Genomic DNA, 12000 nt, shown 5'->3' on the forward strand with positions numbered 1-12000 from the left:
TCGCATTTACTGTAGACTCGCAACTAAATTCTTATGCGGGTTAAAGCTATCGGCACTGTGCCGGCAGTAGTATCACATAGTCTCCGAGGCATTGCAGACCATTCCCTGGCTTCTTATCATAAATGTTCAATGCGATAGTTAGAATACTCTAGTCTAAGGTTCAGGCGCCAATAATTTCTCAAATACCAAGTAATGCGCCCTTCGTTGTCCTCGTCATTTGCAATCTCCACAGCTTCTGCTCAGCACAGAGAAACATCTCACCATCTTTACCAAAACAAAAATTGGCAACACCACCAGGAACCATAATCCTTCCAATAAGCGTCCCAGCCGGATTCCAAACTTCGACTCCATCACCACAACCCGAATAAACGTTGCCTTGAAGGTCGCACTTGATGCCATCTGGAAAGCCTACTGCTGCATAAGCAAATACTCTTCTGTTGGCCAAAAAGGGAGCTCCAGCTCTGGTAATTATATCATAAGCATATATCGTAGCCGGTCTGAATCATTAGCCAAATTATCCTCCATAAACAAGAGTACTTGCCTCATTAAATCTTTCGTGCCGTCTCCATGGATCTGATCTGTATCCGTAATATAGCAAACCGTCTCTCCGAAATCAAAGCACAATCCATTACATCTCCCAAACCCGTCCGCCACTACTCTGATATCCCCAGTCTTTGGATCAAATCTATAGACCTGATTTGGAAGTTTTGGTCTCGATCGAAAGTCTTGCTCGTGCCCGTACCAGGGATCCGTGAACCAAATACACCCGTCCTTGCTGACCACCACATCATTCACGGAATTAAAATCCCTTCCATGGAAATTTGTTACCATAGCTTTTGGAGGTGCTGTTCTCGGCATGTAGTATATGCCACCAGTTCCTGATGCAGAAGTTCCTTGTGCACAGAACAATATGCCATCTTCGTAGTTTACCCCTCCATTCGGCATATCGATTCCTGGTGGTGGACGCATCTTCGCCCATTCGACCTTGTGCACATTGTCCTTTTCGCCGCGGTGGAGCTTGACTCGAGAGATTAGGATGGTTGGGAACGTAGAAGATGATGTGCTTTGGAGGAGGTTTGAGGTAATGTAGACTTCGTCATACTTAGGTAGGAAAACGCAGGCTTCGTGGAAGAATGGATTGTGGGATGTCCCTTCGGTCGAGAGCAGCAGAGAGTGGGTTGGAGAGGGACCCAAGAGATCACCGAATGTTGACTGGTATTGTAGAATGCTAACTTGATCTTTCGGTGCTGCGAAAGCTCTAGGAGGTATTAGGATGGTGGGGTTAGAAGGGCAAGTAACTGACTTCAATTTGCCATTGGCCTCAGCTAATCGATCAATGATCTATGATTGTCAGCAAGGAGTTTCAATATCTGGTGTCGAATGAGCTTTAATACTTCAACTTTCGTCGGAACCACTGTGATGTCTGCGTTTGTTACACTTGCCATTGTCCTTGAGGGCTTGGGACACAAGAGAAGTTGGGGGAAAGAAAGGTTGCTAAATCAAAAGGAAAGAACTAGTGCAACTTAATGCCAACTCGAACGCAACCTACATCGATTCCTGGGGAAGTGTGAGCAATGCGGGGTCTCATTTACACGTAGCAAATAAAGCTGTAGGGAGCTGGTTTGGAATGTTCGGGCTTTGACGGCACCAAGGCACCAAGAATGGTCAAAGTTAAAGGTCACGTGTATGTATTATATTGTATAGAAAGACCGGGAGCTTGAGGAGCTTGAGGAGCTAGATACGGTGAGTCTCTGATTTGCTGAATAGATACATTAATCGAGAGTATAGTATATGTGGTATATGCGTTGGGTATCTTCGATTAGGGGGGTTCATGGTCTTTGCTAAAGGTTACAGAAGGAAGAGTATCGGAGTGAAATCTTTCACGGTTTAGCTACCATTGTATAGAAAGTAAAGGCGTACTTGCATAGTTTCAGCTAGAGCAGTAGAAACATTCAGAGTTGGGTTGATTTGCGCAACAATCCATACAATAGGGGGCGCTCAACGGTATTTCGGGATTCTTTCCTTTCAATGCTACACACACCCAAAGAGAAAAATATAGGAAGAAAGGTAGCTTGGAGTGGTAATGTCGAGCTTCTCAAGAATTACAAGAGACTCCGACGCAAGTCGTCCTGTCTTGTATAAAAGTATTGTACCCTCGCACCAATTGAACCATACAAGAGGATATGAAACGACAACAGCTTGTTGTGTGAAGAAAGACCGTCTGAAAACATCTCTGAGCACCTATTGTAGACTTGGAAAGTCATTCAATTTATGTAAGAGCAGCATAACGCCTCGGATTCTCGGAGCAGAAATTCCCAAACGATGAATTCTCTATTCTCGACGTATATGTACACCAGAATGGCCGTCATGGTATCGAACGGTCCAGCCCTCGCTCTGCATCAATCATCACTCCCAAATCTAGTGTGCCGCCTTCTCGTTTCCTCCCTTCTTCTCGTCCGCCTCGGCATTCTTTAAGAAATCCCTGAGAATGATTAGCCATTGGTTCACATCTAGGGCTGCTTAAACTGTAGTATTCCGATTCGTAGATGCAGAACATACTTGATAAAGCTCTCCTCGTCAGGGCTTCCAGCATTAATTGGTGGTCCTTGTTGAGTCTTCTTTGCTGCTGACCCTCCCATTCCTACATAGGATCCAACTCCCAACAGACTGAGTGTAGCCATCGCAAGCTAGAAGTTCCCAAATCGATTAGCAATCCATTCAAAAGCTGTATGATACATCCTGGAATGCCAATTGGCGCAGGTGAAATCGGAACAGATTCTCCTTTGCAGGATCGGGAGGTTGCTTACGAAGTGTGAGCCAACTTGGCGACCGGCAATGGTGTACATTTGGACCATCTTGACGGATTGAGGTCTAAGGAAAGGATTTCGTGTAGAGGTGGGATGTAATGTAGGAGTTGAGCTTGGTGGTTGACAATGGAGTAAATTCAAAGTCGAGCTCCAAAAGCTCGGCTTCAGCCTCAGGCACCAAAAGAAACAATGCGGGAGAATCCACTTCGTCACTTCCCCGGACACAGCCGAGCTTCCTAGAATATCTCGTTGTATCCTTTCCTACAACTCCGAAATTATTCGCCGCCAGACAATAAAAGTGCTACGAGATACTTGAAATTCTCGCCCGCACTTTCACCCCCTTTTTCAATCATATTACTCAAAAATGTCTGGAAACGACTCGAATAAATCTCGAGGTTCCCCTCCCAAAGGGCTACCAGAACCGGAGAAGCTTCCACCTGGATTGCAGAAGCTCGTTGACAGGGCAGATAAGGAGGATAACTTTTATGATGAATTATACGACGGAACGTAAGTTAGAAACTGCAATTTGGGCAGCAATTTTCAATTGCTCTCGCGATACTTCTGCTTGTATCCTAACTAATACCTCCCAGCGCCCCTCAATCTACAGAAAGCAGTATTCGATATGCTGCCTACGCAAGTCGAATACGGACAGCTCTTCTTTCAGCACAACGATACGTAGCATACACTTCAGACATTGGAGAATCATTCAGACCAGTCGCCCATCCGAATTGGGTTCGAGCTGCGTACGGTGTTTCCTGGGCATATCTAGTTGGAGATGTGGCACACGAAGGATACAAGGCATACTGCAGCAACCAACGCACGATGTATCCCTCGTTACCTCGAATAGCTGCCCACGAACGATATAACGACGCCCAGACAGCGACAAGCCCGGATACGGCGGCTCATGAAGCCGGAATATCCTTGACGCCTCAGAAGGTTTTGCCGATCAACGATTATAGAACGGTTATGACTCAAAGAGCTATCTTCCAGGCTGTAGCATCAATGGGATTACCAGCATTTACAATCCACTCGATCGTCCGATACTCCGGAAGAGCTATGAAGAACGTCAAGAACGTAAGAGTACGAACGTGGGGTCCTATCGGATTGGGATTGGCAGCTGTACCAGCATTGCCGTTTATATTCGATGAACCCGTCGAGAAGACTGTTGAATGGATATTCCACAAGGGCTTCGAGACATTTGGTGGGAAAGAAGCTGTTGGCGATTCCCCCGCTACCGGACGAGAGCAGATATTGGAACAAAAACAAAGGGCGGCAGTTAAGAAGGAGAAAGAGTTATAGGATGTAAGTATTGGATGTCAGGAACGACAGTACATATCAGGAGCATGGCGTTAATGGCGAATCTCGACTTCTACAAATGCCTAGGCATTGTCAATAGAATACCCACCTTTCTCAACGCTTGTTTAGTTCCGGCGACAATTTGCGGAACCTCTCCTATTCGATGGCTGTTTTTGCCTTGTTGCTGTCGGAAGAGTGAGAGCAAGTGCCCTCATCCTTATCATTACCGTCGTCGCGTGGAACAGGAACTCGTCCGTGCTTCAGTGCTACCGGATGTGATCCGTTCTTCCCCGGCCAGTCAGTGATGGCCGTTGGGATATAAACTCGATCGTCTTATGGCACATGATCAAGTATCCTGGATTTCAAAAGTCACTCCTAATCGTCTTCCTTTCCGTATTTTTTTCCCTCTCTCGGAACCACGCGTCAACCATGGCAGCATCCAAGAAGAACCCGGCCATGATAGAGCAAGTCAAGCTCAGCCAAGTCTCCGTCCCTTGGTGCGATGAATTCGAAAAGATGATATCGGGCTTATAGTACCTCTCTTCTCTCCAGCTCTCGGTCAACCCAGCTAAGCCCCAATCAAGTTTCAGCGCAGCAAAGTCCGACCTGATGCAAGACCACAAACTCGAAATCATGAGAAAACTAGTCTCTTACAACGATCTCCCCATCCCAGAACATAGCACAATCAAGTACTTAAAGCAACACCGTGTGCAAATATTAGCTCAGATGATGGGTAAACTCGGTTCAAGCGTCAATATCGAAGCTCCGTTCTACTGCATCTGGGGATGTAACACCTTCATTGGAGATGGAGTTTATATGAATCGCGAGTGCGTCCCTCCTTTATCTCACCGCTTCTTTCCTCTTACTCCTTAACAGAGTCACAATCCACGATAACGCACCAGTACACATCGGCAACAATGTCTTGATCGGCCCCGGAGTCTGTATCATGACCGGAACTCATGATACAGACCCGGTGGTTCGAAAGGAAAGTGGTGCTTCGTTTGCATACCCGATTGTAATTGAGGATGATTGCTGGATTGGGATAAGAGTTACGATTCTACCTGGTGTTAGGATTGGGAAGGGGACGACTATTGCTGCTGGTGCTGTTGTGATTAAAGATATTGAAGGAGGGGTGGTGGCTGGTGGGGTGCCTTGCAAGGTCATCAAGAAATTAGAAAATGTGTAGTTCACATGGTGGTGATTCTGCTGTTTTTAGTGATTTTGGCTATTTTGTGGACAATTCTATTTCGCTCGAAAGTACAAGTCTGTTCTGAACTAGACCAACACAATTTCTTCCTTTCGAAGCTGTAGCAGAGCCTTCCATTCCTCAAAGTCCGCTATATCGATGATAACGCCACAACGCCCAATTCGCTTGTAGCACGATATCGAGTTCCCGACTCCGATGAAGGCGGTCGTATGTTGGAGGACCAAGAAATACATTGCATCCAACAGCGCCACAAAGAGAAGATAACAAGTGGTGTCGACAAGCTTGCCTGGAACGTCGAATTCCATAAACACCTCTTTCATTTTGGGAACTGCATCCCCACTCCTCGTATGTGGATGAAACAAATTCATGAAATACATTTCGGGTTGCTCCCCTTCCAAGCGCACATGAGACATCCATCCTGACCCATGCATCATACGGCTGTGAACAGTTCGAAAGAACATTGTATAGTTGTTCTCGCACACAACTTTCATGATCTTCAGCCAGTCGTCGGGTTTTTGATTCTTGTAAGGGCTCTGGTCTTTCGGTATGGCAACTTTTCCAGTCGAGGATGCCCATGACCATGTAGGAAAGTCTACCCTCCTCCTCTTCACCGTCGCGGCCGTGCGCCAAAGGAGGCCACATGGAAGATCTTCCTTCCATAATCCCGCTACATACGTCTTGGAAGACCTTTCACCAACTCTGAAAGCCAGTCCAGCGATAGTGTTTAACGTGGTGAAGTCTCGACCCAGGTTAAGTTTAGAATAAGTTGAGCAAATGTCACTCCAAAGATTGTTATAATTGATGTTAGTTGGAGCATCACTGTTTTGCTCCCTTATACATTTCCGCATCGGCCTTTGGCTTGCTGGTCTGATATGAGACGAACACTCACACCGCACATTGGTATCGCATTCCCACGCAAGCTCGTAAGCAGAGAAGTGCAGTATGCGACGAGAGAGCATACGTTCCTGTAGTACCGAAGCTCGAGTCCTTAAAATATGTTGATGGCCATCTTTAGTGTGTGAAAGTCCGCAAGAGTCTACTGCGCCCAAGTTACGGCGTACATAGATTCCAGGAGCGATTTCTTGGCCTGCTCCGAAGGCTCTTAGTATTGAAGATAAACCATCGATCGTATCCAGACTATCGTCAGCCGAAATGTTTATTACTGCATTTGCAAAAATATCCTGCATGGCAGCCATTTCCTTTATGTAATCTCTAGCATCTTGAATGATGCAAAGGGATTCGATCCACAAGTATCGTAGCTTGAGTCCGCGAGTCACCATGATTGCATCTCGATAGGTTTTCGGCAGATCTTCGACTGGGATGCCCTGCTTTCTGTCTTCAAGTGTTTCATTCTCTGTGAGGGGTGGATGAATTTTGCCGCCTGTCAAGCGTTAGCACACGCGATAGACTTCACTGATACACAGCTTACAGTAATGACTGAGTGTAGCATATCGACCTTCACTTCCGTTCGTTTCCACAAGTCGCACTTCACTGTTTGAAGTTCCAACATTGATCACCCTGGTGGGGAGTTTGCGGCTAGTATTACTTCGGCATTCTGGATGAGTGGTGATACAGTCGTTCAGCCACGCCCTTGCAAGGTCCAGTGTTCTGCTGGAGGTTGCGTCGAAATCGATATTGCGTGCTCGTCCGATACCTGGGACTGTATTTCCGCGATAGCTGCTCAATGTCAGAATGCAATGTAATGATGTGTGGGAATATCGGACTTGATTCGAGTGAATAAAAGTCCAGTAATGTAGTGAGTTGAGATCGTTCTATCCACCATTTCATCCGAAGAGAGAGTCTTGTTCGAAAGAACGAATCGTAGCGGATCCCCGGCATGCAAAATGAAGATGGATATGTGGGATTGGTACCTAATAGGAGTCAGCACATGTCATGCAAGTGGCTCTGATTGGAATGGTTGAATAGGACGTACAGATCTAGTGAATTTTTGGCAATGCCTCTTCTTGCATCATCAAGAAGTCTGCAGGTCTCACAACCCTTCTTTACGCCAGCAACAAGATTCACACGTAGGGTGCTGTGACAGTGTATAGTTCGTTGTAGTGGACGGTGATAAACAGCCCTCAGGGAGTCAAAGTGAGCGTTGACCAAGGGTTCGTTGTTGAAGTTTGTTGGGTCGAGATTCTTGCAGACTGGACAGACGTTGTTGGTAGTGAAGTCTTTCTTTTGGACCGCTGATGATATGGGGATCGATTGGTTGTCCATGATTAGGATATTAATATAGCGATGATGGATACTATACGGATTGGAAGCAAATGTTCGAAAGAAAAGTCTTTTCTCTTGAGTTGACTATATTTGTGGTGGCAGGTGCGACCCTCTCTATATTGGCAAGCACGATCAAGCTAATGCAATTTACCTCGAGATCGTTCAGACACAACTTCATGAAGCCACCACAGAGGATTCATCTGATATCAAAGCAAAGTGGTAGATTCGTGGCACGCGAAGTGTTCTGATGAGTTTAGGGACAAGTTCTAAGACTCGTTGCTCGTGGGCAGATGATTTCCAGGACAAATTACTTTGCTCTTAGTTGATGCTAATCAACCTTCATAACCATAAAACCATAAATGCGATGCGTCGAAAGCGTCCTCCGCAGCCATGTCTAAACTCCCACCGCACAAGCTATCCTCCGAAGATCCCACAATAAGACACAATTATCATCAAACTGAGCCTCAATTCTCTTCGTCAACTTCTGTTTCCGTATCACATCGTTCACTGATTCAGATTAGCTTCCTTATATCTTTCTCGAAACCTCCCAACTCACCTCGATCAACTGTTATCCCATCCTGTGCAAAGCCATCACTCCATCCGATCATCCCCAATACCTCCCATCTCCCGTCTCGGAGGATTACTCCCAAAATCCGTATCCCTCACAGGCTTCGGATCCGGCTTCGGCTTCTCATCCGGTCGTATGGCGTCGTAGATCGTCTGATCCGCTTTCTCAGACTTCGCCATCGTATCGCTTAACAATCTTCACTTCGAATCCAGGCTATCGAGACACTTGCTGAGCTGTCAAACAAGACTACAGCTGAATAGTAGTTGGAAGAAGGTTGAAGAAAAGAAAAGAAAATCGGGAAATGCCCACATCTTAAACCCTCCCGCCGCCGGTCTAGATTTGGGGGCCGCGAGCTCATGCAGTGTGGCAGCCAGTATCAGTCCACGTGCCGGGAAAGTTCACCAATGTGAGGGCTTCGCTGCTTTCAGGGGATGCGGAGAAAGCTTGATTGTGGGATGAGGCTTATCTTGTGGGGTTCCTGAGAGGGGCTTGGATGGCCATAAGGTGATTGGGGAGAGTGGGTTGATTTTATGGTGATTGCACTTTCAAGTTTGAAGGGTTTCGGCTAGTAATGAGAGATGTATTTGTCCAAGAAGGATTAAACAGGGGTTTGGATGTCTTAAGCGCCAAATAGGCTTCGAAACAAGGGTGGGAATCCGGGTAGATGCTCAGGACTTTCATCACAACCTCCCTTCCAAACTAGAGTTTCTGAACAACCACAGCCAGACTTGCAGCAGCTGAGAGCCATGAACCAGAATCACGCCTCCAAACCACCATCCAACTTCAAGTCCTTCTCTCACACATTACCCAGCCCCAGTCCTTACATCCACCCACGCTCTAAAAGGTCAGCAAATCCTCACAACCATCCCATCTCCGAAGCATCATACCAGCCACCGCATCCTCTTCCTCCTCACCATTCATCCCACAAACTAGTACTTTACTCCCATAATCCGTGTCATTATCCGGCTTATCATTTGGCCCTCGTGCCACGATTCGGGACGTTGATGTGAAGGTATATCTCATGATTTATGCTGAGATATGGACGAGTTTGAAACTTCGGAGGTTTGGAAGCACAGAATAATTATCCAAGAAAGAAAGAGAGAGCAGATATTCGGGGAATCTGAGGTAGATTTATAGCGGGGTAGTTGTACAAACCTATCAGAGAAATCCACGACTGTGGATTAATTAGCCAGTAAAAGAGGTGAATACACCAATACGCATGATAGTTGTCACTCGCAGCAACAAATGGGTGTTGGCAATGAAAAAGGTCCGTCTATTGAAAGCCAACAAGGTTCATCGACAACGAAAAAGAGCCGGTTAACAACAAAACACTATTCAACAACATTAACCAACCATCCCACCAAACCCCCTTCCCTTCCGTCTTCCATCCCCCCTCTCCTCCATCCCTAGATCCTAGCTCCAAAAGAGCAAACACCCAAGGATACATAGTATCACCACCTTCTCTCTTCTCTCCGTCGCATTTCCCGAAAGCGTTAGGTCAGGTTGAAGGGTTTATATACCTGTGAGAAAGTTGTTAGCGTGCGTCGGGCTGAGTCGGGGTTTGTTTATTCACTCAAGTTTCTCCCAAGAAACGTAGCCAATCTTGAAAATTCACTTTGTGTACAGGATGAAAGTACTGTAGCTAACTTTCCTACTATTGACTGATGTACTCTTGATTTTTGATTCATTCTCTCTCATTCTTGATCTCTCAAAGTGAAGCTCAGACCTCCCCAGTTCCCCTGAATTAAGCGAGTCCTACATCACTCGCTTTCGTCACTTCTCTTCACGATAAAGGGACGTATAGACATTGGATAGGGTTTATTGCTCATTTTGTTCATTGTTGCTATACCCGAGCATGGTATAGTGCTTTGTCTTTCTATGAAGCGAGGTCTATAAAGCTAGGCAGCGCTGTTGGGTATTGTACCGTACATGTATGGCTCTCATCTATGCCTTCTTGTAGCCATCTACTTCTCGTCAGTTCTAGACATTCTGAAAGATAGAATTGACTTACTCATTACCATCATTCATCTGACTTATCACCTCTTTTCGTCGCTGGTGTAGCTGTTCCTATTTCATTGCATCCTCCTCTCATCCCTCCTACACAACAACATGCATACTCATATGCTCCACCGCATCCTTGATACTATTCAACCACCGATGATTAACACAATACGGACACCTAACCGGCTGCTCCCCCACCGCATTCAATGCCGCCTCCCTCCGACTCGGCACCTGAGGAATCACCACTCCACTCGCAGTATGCAACTCAAACCCTTGCTGATGGGCCGCCTCTCCATTGACATTCACATTCACACCATTCATCCCATTCGAGCCCTGATTCAACTCGCTCCCGAATAAAGTTGTATTCCCATCCCCGGCACTCTCGCTCCCTCCCATGCCATCTAAACTCTGTCCGCCTCCGCCCTGCTGTCCCTGCCCCGTCTCCATCTCAACACCCACCTGCTGTCCCTCAACCCCACCTCCCCCCTCAGCCCTCTTCTTCAAAATCTCCGTCTTCGCCCTCCGACACTGCTGCAAATGCACCTCCGCCCCATACTCCCTCAACAAACACTCCCTAATCTCCACCGGCGTCGTCTCCTTGCTAATACTCATCAACCGCGGCAGAATCTCCATCAAAAACGGCAACCGACTCGCCGAATTCCTCTGCACCTTCGGCAGCACAGGAACCACCACCCCATTCGGGTCCTGCTGCTGTTGTTGCTGCTGCTGCTGCTGCTGCTGCGTCTGCTTCGGCGGCATCGGCCCCAACACCCTCGCACCACCCACAATATTCCCATCCTCATCCTGCCTGATCTCCAAACCCGGCATCTGCCCCACCATCCCGCCCACCATCCCCGCGGCACTCATCTGCACCGGCATCCCCATCCCTCCTCCTCCTCCCCCAACTCCGCCACCACCTCCCGCGCTCCTCCACTCCAGCGCATTCAAACACGTATGTCTATCCCTCAACACCGTCACCCGGGCCAGAGGCTCCCGGCCATTCTTCCGCTCCCAGTTGCACCGGATGACGAACGGGCAGTTGGGGTCGCGCTTGCAGCCGACGCGCACGCGGCCCGTGTCTGATTTCAGGATGCGCGGCTCGAAGTGTGCTTCGATGGCCCAGGCGTGCAGGGCCTCTTTGAAGGCTTTGAGGGTCGGGAATTCTTGCCGGAGGTGGAGGGGTGGCATTCTCTTCTCTTCTCTTCTCTTTTCTTGGTATCCTCTTGGCCGTGTACTTGTTTCGAGGGAGGGAGAGAGGGAGGGAGCTGATTCGGCGTCGAGGTCGGAGGTAGGGAGGAGACGGCCTCGAGGTCCGAGGGAGCCCGGCGAGGGAGAAAGGGAGGACGGGATCGAAGAGCAGTTATTCGTATGCTGGGTTGAGAGCAGAGCCGAGAATCTGGATAGGGGGGTCGATCAGGGTATACTGGAGGTTTGTTGTTGTGGGGAGATATAAGAGGGTAGTTTGAATTGACGTTGGGTTATGTCGATGGCAGGATAAGCATGGCTGGGGTAGTCTGAGGCATCAAGAAATGACTAAAATAAGTGGGTCGCCTGCTCAGAAGCGAGGCGACATCTCGGCAAATCGATATCAAGTTTCACTCTCTTCACACCCACTCGAAAAGTATATCTCATGATTGCTTTTAAGATTGCTCGGCTTAGTTATCTCATACGCTCAGTTCAATCCATGTATCCGTTCGATTCCATACCACCATCCCATCCCATCAATTTCATCAACCGCTCGCCCGCAATGATAGCAATGATAGCAATGATAGCCCTTTCCCTCCATTTCCTCAACCCACGGCGAACAAAAGAAATTCCATGGTATGTCCAGTTGATTCATAATATGCAATCCTCATTCGACGCAAAGGAAATTTCACACCAAACACCTTGAAACGCCT

At 47.5% G+C, this 12000-nt stretch overlaps 6 protein-coding genes across 6 annotated transcripts; 2 read left to right on the forward strand and 4 right to left on the reverse strand.

The window, feature by feature from the left end:
* Positions 1 to 117: 117 nt before the first annotated feature.
* Positions 118 to 1620, reverse strand: LY89DRAFT_647253 (D-lactonohydrolase-like protein-like protein). The gene is made up of 4 exons (XM_018211949.1): positions 1395 to 1620; positions 1304 to 1341; positions 542 to 1258; positions 118 to 497 (listed from the first exon to the last, which is right to left on the reverse strand). The coding sequence occupies exons 1-4, from the start codon at positions 1443 to 1445 to the stop codon at positions 179 to 181; spliced, it is 1125 nt and encodes a 374-aa protein (XP_018070938.1). The 5' UTR covers positions 1446 to 1620; the 3' UTR covers positions 118 to 178.
* Positions 1621 to 2125: 505 nt separating this feature from the next.
* LY89DRAFT_647256 (uncharacterized protein) lies at positions 2126 to 2887 on the reverse strand. Its single transcript, XM_018211950.1, has 3 exons — positions 2808 to 2887; positions 2560 to 2687; positions 2126 to 2482 (listed from the first exon to the last, which is right to left on the reverse strand). The coding sequence occupies exons 1-3, from the start codon at positions 2853 to 2855 to the stop codon at positions 2419 to 2421; spliced, it is 240 nt and encodes a 79-aa protein (XP_018070939.1). The 5' UTR covers positions 2856 to 2887; the 3' UTR covers positions 2126 to 2418.
* Positions 2888 to 3171: 284 nt separating this feature from the next.
* Positions 3172 to 4106, forward strand: LY89DRAFT_585926 (uncharacterized protein; the record flags this gene model as incomplete). The annotated part of the gene is made up of 2 exons (XM_018209347.1): positions 3172 to 3314; positions 3398 to 4106. 2 exons carry the CDS (start codon positions 3172 to 3174, stop codon positions 4104 to 4106), a joined length of 852 nt encoding a protein of 283 aa, XP_018070940.1.
* A 426-nt stretch (positions 4107 to 4532) lies between these two features.
* On the forward strand, positions 4533 to 5229 carry LY89DRAFT_537499 (maltose o-acetyltransferase-like protein; the record flags this gene model as incomplete). Its single annotated transcript, XM_018208119.1, has 3 exons — positions 4533 to 4636; positions 4688 to 4930; positions 4980 to 5229. Coding segments are annotated over 3 exons (597 nt in total), but the record flags the coding sequence as incomplete, so codon positions are not given.
* Positions 5230 to 5861: 632 nt separating this feature from the next.
* On the reverse strand, positions 5862 to 6905 carry LY89DRAFT_571485 (uncharacterized protein; the record flags this gene model as incomplete). Its single annotated transcript, XM_018208595.1, has 3 exons — positions 5862 to 6346; positions 6431 to 6691; positions 6740 to 6905. Coding segments are annotated over 3 exons (912 nt in total), but the record flags the coding sequence as incomplete, so codon positions are not given.
* A 3166-nt stretch (positions 6906 to 10071) lies between these two features.
* Positions 10072 to 11718, reverse strand: LY89DRAFT_87593 (uncharacterized protein). Its single transcript, XM_018223476.1, has one exon. It carries the CDS (start codon positions 11288 to 11290, stop codon positions 10199 to 10201), a length of 1092 nt encoding a protein of 363 aa, XP_018070943.1. The 5' UTR covers positions 11291 to 11718; the 3' UTR covers positions 10072 to 10198.
* Positions 11719 to 12000: the final 282 nt, after the last annotated feature.

Source organism: Mollisia scopiformis, assembly GCF_001500285.1.
Source record: "Mollisia scopiformis unplaced genomic scaffold LY89scaffold_13, whole genome shotgun sequence".
Classification (NCBI taxonomy): domain Eukaryota; kingdom Fungi; phylum Ascomycota; class Leotiomycetes; order Helotiales; family Mollisiaceae; genus Mollisia; species Mollisia scopiformis.